At 25.8% G+C, this 17,276-nt stretch overlaps 1 protein-coding gene across 2 annotated transcripts in view; it reads left to right on the top strand.

The window, feature by feature from the left end:
- Acsl (Acyl-CoA synthetase long-chain) overlaps positions 1–17,276 on the top strand; it is a 41,363-nt gene that overhangs the window by 16,724 nt on the left and 7,363 nt on the right. Inside the window, exons 2-3 of one of the 2 annotated variants that reach the window (XM_065510660.1) lie at positions 7,262–7,685; positions 12,483–12,618. In XM_065510660.1, coding sequence (XP_065366732.1) covers positions 7,663–7,685; positions 12,483–12,618 — 159 coding nt within the window. In that variant the 5' untranslated portion in view covers positions 7,262–7,662. The remainder of the gene's footprint in view (positions 1–7,261; positions 7,686–12,482; positions 12,619–17,276) is intronic. The other variant, XM_065510661.1, reaches the window with a different exon arrangement.

Below are 17,276 nucleotides of genomic sequence, written 5' to 3'. Positions count from 1 at the left end.
ATAAGTTTTGAAATATAATTTTCAATGAATGGTGTTAAAATTTTTTAATTCATTAGGCAAAACAGTTTTTCCTGAAAAGTTTTTTTATAATTTGTACTTCAAGTTTTAAAATTAACCACCTTTGCACATTTTCTCTAAGATCAGTGCAAACTTATTGATAACATCATAATAAAAGTTCACAAACTATTATGAAAATGTTTATCTATAAGTACCCGTTAAACCTTTCATCCCTCTTCAAACATACTATGTACTTTGAATCTGAAATTATCATAGTTTTTTTTTGTTCATAATTTCGTACATCAACTTAAAAATTATAAAATAAATAATATTGTTTATTTGATAAATATTCTCAGTACATACAAATACTATTATATGTATGTATATTTAACTTGTTTATTAAATAATTATCATCCATCTGACGATAACACGCAATATTAATTTTACACGCTCGTACAGCCATTTAAAATTTTTCTATTGGAGCTTAATTTATAATCGATGCGATTAATAATATATTAAAAAAAGAAAATTATTATCTAACATAAATTTGTTATATTCTATAGACTACAATTAAAATTGATTGTTTAGAGAGGGCTGAGCAAATTGTTAATGTGTGGTTGGGAAAATAATTGTGTAAGTGTCCTTCAAATAATTACTTATTTAAAATATTTATGCATATCAATCAAAATTGAGGACTGATATCTGCTAATATATAGAATATATTAAAAACCCTTTAAGGTTTTAAGGAGACGTATTCACCAATCATAAATAATCGATTTCTCTCCCAATGTTAATGAAGGACCAACATATTTTTTTTTCTTTGCACAAATAGTTGGTAATCAGCGTTGCCAACGCAAACGTATCAATATGACCTGTTAGCGTCTATTTATTCGACAATTAAATAATTATTTATGTATTTTTATTATAAAATAAGTGCCTTTTTTTAAGCATTTTTTCAGTTTACTTTTTACTTCATAAAATAATTAGGATTTTGCTTATTTATTTACTCTGTTTACATTTCTCTCTCCGACAAATTTGTGTTATTTGCGTTGCCAACCTATACGTATCAATATTGCCTGTTGGCGCCTTTTTGTCGCTTTTTACTTTAGTCGACTTTTTATGCAAATCTTAGTGGAATTTATGTAAATGGCAAACTTTTTTTTAATAGGAAATAAGAAGAAATAATAAATTTAAGAAAAATCTACTTTTAATTAAATACTTCATTTTTGAACAGACATCTGTAATCTCAATAAAAAGGCGGCAAATATTTGTTTGTCATTTTTAATAGCTAACTAATATTTTTATATAAAATTTCGAAAGCATTTAACAATTGTAATATAACAAATGCAAGATAATAAAATAATTGCATAAAAAAATACTACTTTTTCTCGTCATAACAAATTACAAAAAAAATCCCACATTTAAATTAGACGCCTGTGAATATTCACATTCATATAGTATTTCCTAAGTAGCCATCAACTAGTTTGTACTTTGAGCATTATCATCTGATATTTCACTTTAAATATGAAAATAAATTATAAACAAACACAAAACAAATATGATTTTAAAAGATTATTTCTTAAACATTCATATACATCTATGTAAATTGATAAGAAGCAAGACAGCTGTAAAATCATTATACTTATTGTCACCATAAGTGAATTAAGTAGTGTATGTATATTTTCCATGCAGTACCAGCATCTCTCTGTTAGTCTGATAGTCTGTCTGTCCAATTGCTAGTCACTTTTTTTTGTAAACGAATGCTTAAAACAATTGTCAATTGTTTTTATCCGGTAGATTTGAGTATGAACAAAACTACTGTATCAAAGTATTCAAATTAAAATTGTTTGCCGTCATTATTGTTTATTTGTTCTTTCTCTCTCTCTACTTTAATTTAACCAACTGTTAAGCATATTGTTTTATAATGGCTTGTGTTTTAAATAAATTAACCGTTTCTTCTTTCCTTGCCTCTTGTTGTTGTTTAACATATTTGGTGTAAAAAATTTAAATCAAGTTTAATTTTTTTCAATTAAATTTCAATTGATATTTTATAGGTGTTTGTTTGTCATTATTAAATGCAATACTATATGCATATATATATTTTTTTTATTGAAAAAAGTGTAATACGTACAACAATTTGTTATACATATTTTAATTTGTAGTAAATTAAACTTTGAATCCAAAAAAATATATTCAAATATATTAGCAATATCGTCGTAATTGGCGTAAGTGAAAATATATTCAAAATTGTTAATTTTTTCTTTATATTCAGTGAAGCTCAACTTGTAATTGTCGTAATTGTCGTAAATGAAAATACAGTATTGGCCATAACTAAAGCAACCCCTCAGTGCATTTTTTTCATATGGTATTTTTTTGTATAAAAACAAATTTTTAAATATCTATTATGTATTATTTTCAATTGTTAATATGTTTATTATTGATAAACAAATACTTCGAAAGTTAACCTTTCCATAAGAGGTAACTTAAAATCAAAAAATACTTTAAGGTAGAAAATGAAACGGACAAAACTAAAGCACCCCTTCAAGGACGTACTATAAAAAAAAAATTTTAGTTAATTTTTTGTTGCAAATCCTTTGTTTTGGATGGCACAAGAACATCTCTTAGCATAGAAGATATTATGTTTTTATGGCGTTTTTCGATATTCCTTCCCAGGCTATTTTAACGGCATGAAATAAATCGTGAAAATTGCCGATCCTTATTTCCGCAATTTTCACGATTTATTTTCATATTAACAATGTGCCACAAGTTTTCAATAGGATTAAGATCGCGAGATTGACTAGGCCAATGAAGAACTTGAATCTTATTGCTCTGAAGCCAAGTCTTACAAACTTTGGAGGTGTGCTTAGGATCGTTATCCTGTTGGAAGCTCCCTATAAGTGGCATCTCTTCACTGGCATAAGGCAACATTACATCTTTCAATACATCACGGTACATGAAGCGATCCATAATCCCATAAATTTTATGATTTGGCCCAAATCCTTGACCAGAAAAGTATCACCAGACCATTACATTGTCTCCTCCATGCTTAATTGTTCATTTGCAATACTTAGGATTTAATCTTTCTCCTTTTGGTCTGCGTACACGCCTTATTCCAGCGGAACTTTTTAAGTTGTATTTGGATTCGTCAGGAAACAGTACTGTCTACCATTTTAGGACACTCCAGTCGATGTTGGCTTTGGTAAACTTCAGTGTAGCTTTCTAGTTCTTAGCTGATGGAATTGGTTTTTTTGCTGGTCGTCAGCTGAATAAACGGGCTTCTACTACTCTTCTACCGATTGTTCTATCGCTAACGCATAATCTTAAACTTGTTCTCACTTGACTAGCGGATGCTCTACAATCTTTTTGTATTGCTCTTTTGATCAAGGAATCATCATATCGTGTGGTTTTATGCGAACGACCTGCAGAATGCACCGGTGATATGAGGCCAGTCTTAAAAAATTTTGAAACGAGAGGGAAAATAATTGATCTGTTAATTGAATATTTTTTACTCAATTCATGTAGTGATAAGCCCGTCTTCCAGTCTTCCAGTCTTCAATAACTTTAATTTTAAATTCACTGGAGTACTTGTTCCTTACCATTGTTTTTTTTAACAATAAACTGTATAAAACTTAAATTTTACACACTACGACTTCCATTATTTTTATCTTTTGGAATTTTTAAATGCATTCATTGTGATTCCCGATAACTCACATTGCAAATATGCAGTACCGAGTCAAATTTTTAAACATCTTATAAGAGGGTGCTTTTGTTTTGTCCGTTGCGTTTTGAGTTTTTATATGATTTATCATTTTAAATTAATTTTTGATAAAATTATCTTTTACTAAATGAATATTAAATGAACATTAACAATATTAGTTAATAAAATATATACAAAATACATCCCAAAAAAGCCGTTTTTATCAAAAAAATTATGATTTGAAAAAATTCATTGAGGGGGTGCTTTAGTTATGGCCAATACTGTATATTCAAAATTGTTAATTATTTCTTTATATTCAGTGAAGCTCAACTTTGTTTTTCCCGCTTTTTTAAAGCTTTGAAGACAACAGAGAATCACAAAGCTATTAAATAATACTACCGCTGTCTTTTTTTATTTATTTAAAATAAAATGTATTATTTTTGTATTTTTTTATCGAAAAGTAGCCTTTATAAGCCATTTCCTTTTAATATTAATTCAATTTACCGTTTTTAAAACTTAATATACTTGGTAGCACTGTTTACATTTCACTCCGTTATCAGCGTTGCCAACCTGCACCTAACGTTGCCTGTTAGCACCTTTTTAACATTTGTTTTAATGTTGTTGTTGGTAAAAAACCAACCAATATTTATCATTTTCTCTACTTTTAATTAGAAATCTTGCAAAAAACAACTAGAGAGAAGTTTAAAAATAATTGGGAAATTAAACTTTAAGAAATTCATGGAAAATGCAATTTTTTTGGGGGAATTTAAAAATTTGAAACACAAGAACAATATAGAATTCAAAAAAGTAATAAATTTTTCGATAAAAATAAAAAAGTTTTTTATTGGGGATTTTTTAGTTTTTTTTTGTAAATTTAAAATTTTTTAGGGAGAAACATAAAAAAATGTTTTTTTTCAATTATATATTTTTTTTTGGAAAAAAGCAATGGTATTTTTTTTGGAAATAAACAGCAAAGAAGCTAAATTGAATTACAAGGAATTTTAAATTTTTTTTTTTGGGGAATTTAAAATTTTGAAATTTAAGAACAATATATGTATGTAGTAAAAAAAAAATAAAAAATTTCGATATAAATAAAAAAAGTTTAAATTATTTATTAGGGATTTTTAATTTTTTTTTTGGGAATTTAAAATTTTTGAGGGAGAAACATTTTTTTAAAAAAAAAGCAAAGGAGTCAAAGTTAGTTATTGGGATTTAAAATTTTTGTGAGGATTTAAAATACATTGGGAAAACCAAATACAATATAAAACTCAAGAAAAATAAGTTTTTCAAAAAAAGAAGTCAACATTATTTTTTTTGGTGATTTTTAATATTTTTGAAAATTTAAAATTTTTGTCGGGAAAATATAAAAATTTAATTTTATAAAGGCAAAAATCTGCATTTTTTTCTCTGAAAAAATGAAAATCAGACTTAATATTTACACAAAATGTTGTCAAACTGATTTGTCAGATTTGTATGAAGTCAAAATCGCCATCATTTGCATTACAGGTTACATTTTCTATAAAATTTGTTTATGTGTAAATAACACTCTTAATTTAGCACCTTATATGGCGATTGCTTGTTATACCAATCACATTTTGTTTATTAATATTGGGCAGCACTGTTATTGTTACAAAATAACTGTTATTTTAGAGAGTTTTAAGCCTTGTTTACATTTTCTAATGAGTGAGAGTGCCATTATTTTTAACAGTTGCCAGCACTGTTTGTTATGGTTAAAAATTACCGCTATTTTTGGAGAAATTATGGTTTGTTTATATTGTGAATGTGTAAGAAAGCATAAAAACAGGGAAGTCAAAAGACATTTTTAAATAATAACAGAGATGTTAAACAGCTGAATGGAAAATTTAAATTAATATTAAAAAGCGTAAATTATTGAAAGGTTTTTAAGAAAATTTAATTAATTAAAAGCAAAAATGCTAAAACTTTGAACTTTTTAAAATTACAATTTTATACATTTTCTTTTCAAATAGTTTTACAACATATTTTGTATGTAGTCTAACTAACAATTTATAAAATTCAATTAAATCAAATGTAATTTATTTGTTTAAATTTTTGACCTTTACACACACAAGGAAATAAAGTTTAATTCTGAAAAAAAAAACTGATTAAATTCTTTCACATTTGAAATAACCCTGTAGATTTCAGACGCGTTGCCAAAAAATCAAAGAAAAACATTTTTAATTTCTGGGAGGAATATTTTTGTCGTTCTACTTTTACTTTTAGGTTAATGAGGTCTATTTTTTGTTTGTTTGTTGATTTTTTTCTTGTTATTTTTTTTATTAAGTGGAGAGTGGACTTTGGGCTTTGTCAATTTACGTGCACGTTTAATGGTTGTTGTTGAATTTTTTATTTGTTATTTTTAAAATTGTATTTATTTATCTATCTCAACAGCAATTTGACTCCTCCACATTGGTTTTGTTTTGTTTTATAGTTTATTTTTTTGGTTTACACTTTGGTTTCCCTATGAAAAAAAAAAAAATCAATGTCACTTGTTGTATATTTTTCAAAAATTTAATTTTAATGCTGTAACTGATTTCAATGACAAAGTCCAAAGTCAATTTGTAAATAAATAAATATATATGTATATATTTTTTTTAAGATACAAAGATCTTTTCCTAGAGAAATGTAATCATTTGTTTAAATTACCGTTACAAAGTGCAGATTTTTTTTTAAGAAAAAAAAGAAAATAAAAACAATTTTATATTGCGCTAAATATCTTGGGAAAGCAAAGTTCAATTACGTGTCATAAAGTACAATTGAAAAGAAAATTGGATGTGATTATAATGAAATATAAAACATAGTTATACAATTTCTTTAATTTTTTTTTTTAATGATATTTATAGTTTTGCTAAAAAAATCACGAAATTGGAAAAAATGCCGGTTGATAACAACATTTCTTTTTTGATTATATCTTTGTTAAAGTCGAATGGCAAAAAAAAGAGGGAAAAATACTGAGTTATGTTTTCAATTCAATTGTAGTCAAGCTGATAAAGTATTTAGCAGCAGTAATCATGAAATGTCTTTATTTTGAACTATTTTTTTTTGTTGAAATATTTGTTATCGATGGGCTTGGCCCTGAAAGAAAAGAAAAAACTATACAAGGTCATTTTGAAAGAGAACATATTGTGGCTACAGTTGGTAGCCACACAAGTTGGTATACAGTAGAGTTTTTATAAATTTCTAAAATTGAGCGCTTGACATCTAAATTCTATAGAAATATTAAATATTGTTTGACATTTGCTTAGGTGTCGCCTTGTATATAAAAAAATATAAATTTTTCCTATTTAAATCATCACATTTTTTAAGTTTCTTTGTATTTGTAGTTAAATCAAACCATTTTTAGTAAACCATTTTTGTGTTTATGAAATTATTAATTTTAAATGCTTTTTTTTTTAAAATTTCACTTTCATTTATTTATAACTGTTTTTTTATTTTAAAATTATTTATAAATTACATCTTACCATAAACATATAAATATTTGTCTAATCAAACAATCATTTATTCATAATTGTATGTGTTATTTTGTTTGTCTTTTTTATGCATTTTTAGACTAAAAATAAAACAAAAAAACTTGTTGTTACCAGAGTTATAGACCTCTCTTAAACAAATATATACACAAATTGCAAAATATAAAACCATAAACATCATTTACCATTGTTGTTGGGCCAAAGGAAAATCATCATCAATAAAAAAAAAACAAGTAGTAATCATTAGACCAGACCCAGTGTGCTGCTAAACTAAAGGATTTGCTATCACTCATCCTTACAACTTGTTGGTTCTTATAAAAACACTCAAAGAGTTATAAAATCCATCACCTAGCAGTAAAGAGAGAGAGAGCAAAAGAGTAGTTGCTTAATTGTTGAATTAGAGTTGCCACACTCTAAACGCTTTAAACCAGTTAAATAAACCCAGCTTAACTACAAAGTTAAAAGCAAACTAATAATAACAAAATGTTTATCGAAGATGATGCACAGTAAGTATTAATATTTATTATTTGTATGTTTTTATTTTTATTTTAAATTATTAAATGTTTAGTAGTTTAGCTTTGTATAAAAATTTCACGCATTTTCTACCCCTCTCCAACAACAAAATGTGCTTTAATGTTAATTTATTTATATTTGTTTTTCGTTTGTTTTCAAAATTTCATCAATTTCTATATCATGAAAATCATTAAAGTTTATTTTGCTTACAAAAAGGTGGGCAGGTTAAAAATTATTGTCCAATCCAAATTATGTTAGGATTTTAGATATAAATGATTAATGTAGGTTTTGTGAAACTGAATCGAATTTTAAATAAAGTTTCAACTGCAGGTTTGTAAAACTAATTTGCAATTTACAAGCAGTTCAAAACAATCTATATATATAAAAACAGCCAGCCCAAACGGTAGCTCTTTAAATGAGATGATCCTCTAAAAAGGGATTTTTTGAAATTCGTTCCCTAAAAGGGTTAAAAACGACTAAAATCTGTAATATCTGCGAAATTAAGACGGATAGATGCAAAATTAAAAAAAGCAGATGAATGCCGTCAAAAAACAAGTGTCGAATCTTATATACCTTTCACCAAATTATAGTTTAAAATAAAAATTTTAAATATTTTTATGTTAATAAAATTTAAAAAAAAAAAATTTTTTTAAATTTTGAAAAAATTTTTTTTTTAAATTTATACTGAAAAAATGTATGAGAAAAAAATTTTTTTGGTGAGAAAAAAATTCGGGTTTAAAATAATTTTTCACGATTTTGACCCAACTTACCATACATAGCTTTATATACGCCATTGCCAAGGTCTTTGAAATATCTAACATTAGATATCCATATTCTATGAAAAATAGGTAAAAAAATCGGTTGTCCTGGGTTTTTCCTTATATCTCAACCATTTGTGGGTAGATTTTTTCGATTTTAAATAGCAACCAAACCGGGTCTATAGCTGATATTTTGATGTATGATTCTTGGTCTTCAAACTTTTTTGGCTGGACTGGGCGATATTTGTCTTCCGTGTTAAAATCACTACTTCTGAACAAACCATTTCTCGCACGTTGAAACATTCGCAATAAGCTTTGGTGAGCTTTTTTTTTCAAATTAAAGAGGTAAAGCAAAACTTCCCGCATATGACGCTTTGTTGTTACAAAACTCAATATTTTCGAAGCAAAAACAAACTTTGTTGTTTACACTATAATGTTTAATAACTAAGTGAGAATAAATGACAGATATATAATCTTCAAAATAACATAAGTTATTAAAAAAACGCGTTCAAAAGATTGTAAATCCCGCAATTTTAATTTTTCGGGATTATACTGAATAATGAATTTTAGGTGAATAATCAGTAGGCTCTAGAATTTGCCATATTTTTGCAAAACTGACACACAATTGAAAAATTGACGATATTAAATCAGCAACTCAGATTTGTTTCATTCAAATTTGCTTTTGGTGATACTTTTATTGCTGTATCAATGTAATTTTTACATATTTTTTTCAAACGGTTGGACAAAAATCCATACTTGTACATGTATATTTTTTGAATCGACAAAACGTTTAAAAATATTAACTAAAAACTTGAGTACATATTCTATCAAAATTACATTTTTGCATTACATTTTTGCAGTAAATTTTTGAGAAACTTAATTTATTTTAGCACTTTCTATCGTGCCAGCCCCTTTTTGTTTACAAACAGTTAGCATCACTGTTATGTATGAAGAATTACCGTTAGTTTTGGAGACTGTTTTGTTTACATTTTCTGGTGGGTGAGAGAGGCAGACTTGGCAGCACTGTTTGTTATGGCTGAAAATAACAGTTATTTTTAGAGAATTTTTGATTTGTTTACATTGTGAATTAGTGAGAAAGGTATGGAAAATGGAGAACAAAGTCAATTCAACGAAATATCAAGTCTTTAGGAGTAAATGTTTTAAAAACGATGATAAAAAGCATTAATATTTAAAAGAAATATGAACATTATTGAATTTTTTGATAGATTGTTTGAAAAATTGTACTGCTTTTTAGTTTCAGGGAATGAAAAATTTCCCTGAAATTAGGAACTCTGTTAGAAACACATCATAGTAGAGAAACATAACAAATTTTAGTTCCTTTAGACCCCTTTCACACTAGGCAAGTTGGGTAAGTCTCTTGCCCAACAACAAAGCAGCATGTACAATTTTCTTCTCCTTAACCCGACATTACCTCTGGCATCTACAAACACAAGAGACTTGCGCAACTAAATTGCCTAGTGTGAAAGGGGTCTAAGAAACTGGAAAAACATATTGCTTCCAAACTTTTGTTTTATTAGAGGCAAAAACGGGAGATTATTTTAAAGTTTAATGCACAGACGTCCTTGAAAGCAGTAAACTTGTGTATCATTGCGGCAGTAATCCATTACATGTGTGACATCACTGCCAGCCAGGCTTGACGTAAATCAGTGATGCCAAATTAGCTTTTTCGAATGCTATAGGGTAACATATAGATGAGACGTAATTGTGATAAACCTAACTCTTGCAACAACAAAATACATGTTAGTCTATGACGCAGTGATTAAACTGGAAATTACTGGATTTTAAAGCCATGCTTTTATTTATTTAATAAACAGTAATTGTCAATAATCGTAAAAGACAACTGTTCATAATATAAGACTTATTATACTCAAACAATTTCTTTTAAATTTGTATGCGTCCTAGATCTGCAGGGCCCAAAAAAAATAAAATTTTTAATATTTTTAAACGTTGTTAAAATTTCGTTTCGCATTTTTATATGTAGGACCCCCAGTTAAACGTATTATCTCTAAAAACAACCAACAATGTCATTTTATAACAAGTTTTATAGCAATATTTAATTATAATTTTGCGCTTTGGCTATTATCAAAACTTTCCCCCATTGTTTGTGTGTGTTTTTTTTTTAAAATAATTTTTGTATTTTAATGAACAAAAATTTAAACGTTCATATTTGATAAGAAAAAACTGAGATTTTTTTTTCGAAAAAAAAGAATTTATTAAAGATTTGTCATTTTTGATAGGTTGTCATGTAGAGTTCCAGTATTTATATATTTTATTGTTATTATTTATACACTTGCACAAGTGATAATATTTATTATTTTATACTCAATTTTAAAACATGCGATCACCAAACGAACTCATGTGTTATTGATCACTTTTACTTGTAGAGTTGGGTGGGTTTTTTTTAAGTTGTTTTACTGGTAACGAGATAACGCCAATTCTTTTTTGAAGTTTATGTTGGGTTTGTCATCATTATGCTTTAATGATTTTTCAAAATAATTTAACATAAAGTGAAAAATGAACTTTGGACTGGGGACTTGTCTAAAATGTTTGTGTATGGCTTTTTTAACTGAATTGAAAAAAAAGTAAACAACTTCGTGATTAATATTATTAAAACGAAAAGTTTTTTTTTTACTATTTGCGTGTTGTTTGAAAACAACATGCTAGTTTTACAATAAAATACATATTTGTTTTACAATTTTGAAGATTATAATGAAATTGTGATTATTGTATAAACAAACAAATGGGAACTTTTTATTAAATAAAAAAACTTTTTGATAAAGATGCTAAATTTGTTGTATATTAAAAGAATTTAGGTGAAAAAGGCAATTTTTAAAGGGGTTTTATATAATTTTAGTTAAGCTAACATTATTTATATAAAATTGAATTAATTGAGAACAAATTTTGTGAATATCCTCAAGATTTGAAAATGTAATCAATTCCTTTCAATTTTTATAGAAACACTATCTGGGCACCACCCTTTTGGTCATATATACTTGGCCTCACTTGTTGCAGTGATGCAAACTGCTATCTTGTTTAAACAAAAAGTTGGCATTGCGGGCAGCAGTGATGCAAACATTGTTATGTAAACAATAAGTTAACTCTCAAAGTATAATTAAAACTTCACTACTTTTCTCTACCTTTAGAGCCATCATCTTGACTAGCCATAATTTTTTATTAATAATTTTATGGTATTTAAACACATCATCTAAAAACCGTTAACCCCTTTATTCAAAATAAAATCTTTAACAGTTTAAGTACAAAGTTAAAAGTTACACAAACTGCAAGTGTTGAAATTTATAGTAAAAATAATAATAATAATAATAAAAAAAACAACTCAAAGTTCATAATACAAAATCTTGTTATATCATTATCAACCGTAATTACAATAAAAACTAATGGGCAACGTTTAAAGAAACGTACAAAAACGCGATCACTTACGAGCTCTCTTTTTAAAATTAACAACAAATATTGAAAGCTAATAAAATTCATTTAATAGTTTAAAATTTCCACAAAGTTATTTAGTTTTTTTTTAAATAAATTTTTCGTGAAACTGACTGATAAGAAATAGCAATCATTTCATTATGACGAAGATAATATTACAACAAAAGTTTTCTATAAAATTATCTGATTCTCAATTTCTTATACTCTCTATGTCATGACTATCTGTAATTTAATGCTCACTCTCTTTAGAATCTAAAATATGAGTAATTTAGTAATTTAGATTAAAAACTGAAATGAATTGAAATGTTTAACAAATTTTGAAATATTAAAACAGTTATTTTTAGTAGTGTTTTGTTAAGGGTTTAAGAAACAGGTGACTACACTGATTATTCATAATTTCAGTTTGTTTTTCTAATTAATTATAATTTAAATTGTAATAAAATTAAAAGTTTTATTTCAAAACTGTTCTGGTTTTTTTATTATAATATATTTTATTATTTAATTTTTGAAGTTATTTTAATTATTTTGTTTTATTTGTATTAATATTTATTAATTTTATCTTACTTTTAGAATGGAGAGCTTCTGGATACAGAGCGCTATTGGGGCCATTAAGGCCATTGCATTTGTCTGTGATATAATCACTTTACCGGTATATTTGGTTTTACAAAGACCCTGGAAACGAAGACAAGAATCTAAACGTGTTAAGGTTGGTATTAACATTTTAAAATTTAATTCAATAATTTTAATTTTATATTTATTAAGAGATTTAAAACGTCTTTTTTAACCTGCTCTATTGTTAGAGTCTATAAAAATGCTTTATAGGTTTGCCAAAAAATTATAAAAAAATAAATAAAAACATGTTGTAACATGTTCCAACATAATTATCATGATAAATTTTTTATAAAGTGCTAAAATAATGAAATAATACATTTTGAAATATGAAAATATGCATGAAGAAAGTGATTACTGCAATAGCCCTGAATATTTTTTAGATATATGTTTTAACTAAAAGTTCGGTGAAAATTATTTTCACAAAATGAAGTGTTAATTGCAAATTTAAACGTGATAAAGTATAAATAAGTGATAAGAACTAATCATTGGAAGTCAGTTTTAAAACATTTAAATCAATTTCATCATGATTAGTTTACCTCTTCTGATTCAATGATTAGAAATCAAGAAATTGGAATATCTCGAATTATATGACATACAATCTTGTGTTAAAGTTCATAGCTTTTGATTGTAATATAAATATGTTTGTAATTGCTGTTTAGCATTTATAAAAAGCCATACTTGGCATCACTGCTTTACATCAAACGGTTTTTAAGGCAGAAGCGTACTTGGCAGCACTGACTTATGTCAAACGTCTATAAATGCAAAAGGGTTGGCAATGCATCATTATGTTTTCGGAAGCAAACAAAATGATGCCGATAACCTATTTATGGCCCTTTTGAAATAATTGTTGCAATAGCTGTTGTTATGTGGGGAATGTTTAATTCCTTCTCTAACTATCTACCAAATTGTATACCAATTGAAGCCTCCTTAACTTTGATTCTTCAAACTTTAATTGCTTTAAATATTTATCCAGTTTTGTTAGTACCTCCTAGTCAGTTTTATTTAATTACAAATAAGGTGACATTTCTTGTCATTTTATGTTTGTTTTTAAATGTTATCTGTTGTGTAAGTTAAATGAGTTTACTAGGTCTCTCTCTTCTGCTTCTTCTGCATCATTAAGATAATAATTTATTTTTATTTTTTGTTGAGTTTCTTTTACTTTAATCTTTTGTCTAAACACTATTACAACTTTTATAATCTAGTATTTTGAATACCTAATGACAAATTATAATTAAATGAAAGTAGTACTATAAGTTTTTCAATTGTAAATGATAACTTTTCAATACAATTCAGAAAACATCAATTGGAATTGAGGTTTTTCATTTGATATTCATAAAATCCCAATTGAAAATGAGATTTTTAATTTCAAATTCGGAAAAGGACAATTAAAATTGAGAATTTTCATTTGAAATTCGGAAAAGAAAAATTTAAAATGAGATTTTTAATTTCAAATTCCGAAAACCCCAATTGAAAATAAGATTTTTATTTTCAAATTAAAAATGAGAATTTTCAATTTAAAATTCGAAAAAGAACAATTGAAATTAGGAATTTTTACTTTAAATTCAATCTCTTTTCAATTGAGCTTCTCTGAATTTAAAGTAAAAATTCTGAATTTCAATTGTTCTTTTCCGAATTTTAAATGAAAATTCTCATTTTCAATTTTTCTTTTCCGAATTTGAAATTAAAATTCTCAATTTCAATTGTTTTTTTTCCGAATTATAAATGACAATTCTCATTATCAATTGTTCTTTTCCGAATTATATAAAAATTAAAATTCTGATTTACAATTTTTTTTTTTGAATATCAGATGAAAAATCTCATTTACAATTGATTTTTTCTGAATTACTGTTGAAAATGGTGTAGTGCAAAATGTAAAACATCGGTGATTTCCGGTTTTCAAAATAAATTTGAATTCATGCGAAAAACACAAATTAATATTTATAAATATGTTTTACAATTCAAAACAGAAAGTCGTAGAGCAGAAATTCAAAAAAAGTCACGTACGGTATACACAAGATTTGCTACAGAAAATTGTGTTAGATACAAGATTTTCTATAGATTGTTAAGCAAACATTGAGAAAATGGCCCTTAATATTTCATAATATTTTATATTGATGATTTGTTTATGGTGTAATATGTTGCTTTAATATTTACAACAAATAATTAGTGTAGAAACTTGTTAAGTACTTAATACGTTTAGTCAATATCTCTACATATTAAATAGTTTGGTCAATAAATAACAATGATAAAATAAAAGAAAAATTGTAGTAAAAGGTTTGAGTTGTTGGTTTCTTAACATATAAGAGTTGTAAATATAACGGGTAATCGTTACTTAATATTTGAATTGTTTTTTAAACAAATGTACTCCAAATTCGCTGAAAACTCTGTTCTAAAGTTATTTTATTTATAGAGCAATTGTTTTCAAGGCTGAAATCTTTTTTATTATTTTCTTTAAGCAATATTAATGTCTTTTAATATGTTTGTCACTAGCTTGCTATGGCCTGATTTAAAAGAATAAAAGAAATACTTCTTATCAATTGCATTTAATTTTTAAAGATTGTGTTTTATTATTATGCGTGTTGTGCTGTATAAATTGTTGGCAATTTAGAAAACCCATGCTGGATCGATAAAGGTTTATTGGAAAAATATAGGTTGTTTTTTTTAAAAAAGATTAAGATTAAATTTCTGTGATAATATAATTATGATTCATTATTCTCTTTAATACTCTTGAAATTTAAGACGTATTCCTAGTACACCCATATAAAATTGCATGACAATCCGTAAAGCCAATCGAAAGAAGTTATTAATTTTGTAGCGTTCTTGATCCCGTGTTTATTGCTAATATATTGGCAACAACAAAACGATTAAACCTATTTTTTGCACTAAATATAGTGCCACTGAAATACTATCGAAAAATGGAAACAAGAAACAAATTTTTGAGTTTTCTTTATTTTTTTCACTTCGAATGCTTACAAATGTCGCGTTCTGGTCCTTTGAAATTACCATATTCAAAGCTAGAGTCGATCTTCTTATATAAAATCCAATCATCTGAAAATTGTCCCATGAAAAAAATTTAAATTTCACTATTCTGACACTTCATTTATTATAAAAAAATATTTTATTTTTGAGCATTCTGAAAAAATACTAAAATTATTTAAAATTTTCTCTTTAGGCACATTTTTGAAAAATTTATTTTTAATTTCAATAAATTCTTTAAAATTTCTTTTTTAGGTGCATTTTTGAATAAATATAGTTTTTTGAAAAGGATTTTTATTTAAAATTTCCTGTGATTTTTGAAGAAGGTACTTTTTTGAAAACGTAATTTTGTAAAATGGCTCAATTTACTTTCTTGAAAATGATACCATATTAAAAATTTTCTTTTTTAGGTTAGGTACTTTTTTGAAATTGGTCCTTTTTGATTATACATACATTTCCGAAAAAGTACTTTTTGAAAAGGTTTTTTTCTAAATGCTACATTTTTAAAATACCAAATTTTTCATAAATATACTTCCTTAAAAAATTAAATTTTCTGGTACTTTTTGAAAAAAGTTCCTTTTCCAAGAAATTTTTTAAAAATGTACTTTTTTGCTTTATTAAAATTTTTCCAAAAAAAAAAATAACTTTTTTGACAAGTTTTTTTGAAGAAACTTTAAAAATATATTATTTTAAATTTTTAGAAATTTTTTGAAAAAAGTACTTTTTTAAAGATACTTTTTTGAAAACGTAATTTTGTAAAATGGTACTTTGTTCAATATACTTTTATGGAAATGATACCATATTAAGAATTTTCTTGTTTATGTTATGTACTCTTTGAATATACTTTTCCAAAAAAGTACTTTTTGAAAAGGCATTCGTTTAAATGTTACATTTTAAAAATAAATTTTTATATAAATATTCTACTTAAACAAACATTAAATTTTCCGGTAATTTTTTGAAAAAGTACTTTTTCCAAGATATTTTGTTAAATACTTTTGTTAAATGTTAAATTTTAATATATTTTCATGAAATATATACTTTATTAAAATTTTTATTTTTTTTGGTACTTTTTATAGATTCATTTTCAAAAAAGTGCTTTTGTGTAAAGTTATTTTTATACCCTTCACCTTTGTGAGAAGGATATATATAAGTTTGTCATTCCGTTTGTAATTTCTACATTTTTCATTTCCGACCCTATAAAGTATATATATTCTGGATCCTTATAGATAGCGGAGTCGATTAAGCCATGTCCGTCTGTCTGTTGAAATCAATTTTCTGAAGACCCCAGATATCTTCGGGATCCAAATCTTCAATAATTCTGTCAGACATGCTTTCGAGAATTTTGCTATTTAAAATCAGCAAAATCGGTCCACAAATGGCTGAGATATGAGGAAAAAACCAAGACAACCTCGATTTTTTACCTATATCTGGATTACTAAGACATTAATATAGACAATATGGATATCTAATGATAGATATTTCAAAAACATTTGCAACGACATATATAAGACCATAGTAAGATGGACCTACAATGGGTCAAAATCGGAAAAAAAAATTTTAACCCGAATTTTTTTTTTCACAAAAAAAAATTCAAAAAACAAAAAAAAAATTTTAAAATTTAAAAAAAAAATTTTAAATTTAAAAAAAATTTAAAATAACAATCGAAAAAATTTTTTTTCCAAAAAATTAAAAAAACAACTGGAAAAAAAATTAAATTTTGTTTACCTAAAAATATTTAAAATTTTGAAGTATAATTTGGTGAAGGGTATATAAGAT

This window comes from Calliphora vicina, chromosome 5 (assembly GCF_958450345.1).
Source record: "Calliphora vicina chromosome 5, idCalVici1.1, whole genome shotgun sequence".
Taxonomy (NCBI): Eukaryota; Metazoa; Arthropoda; class Insecta; order Diptera; family Calliphoridae; genus Calliphora; species Calliphora vicina.
The sequence above is the reverse complement of the archived record's forward strand: the minus strand, read 5'-3'. Positions and strand labels throughout refer to the sequence as shown.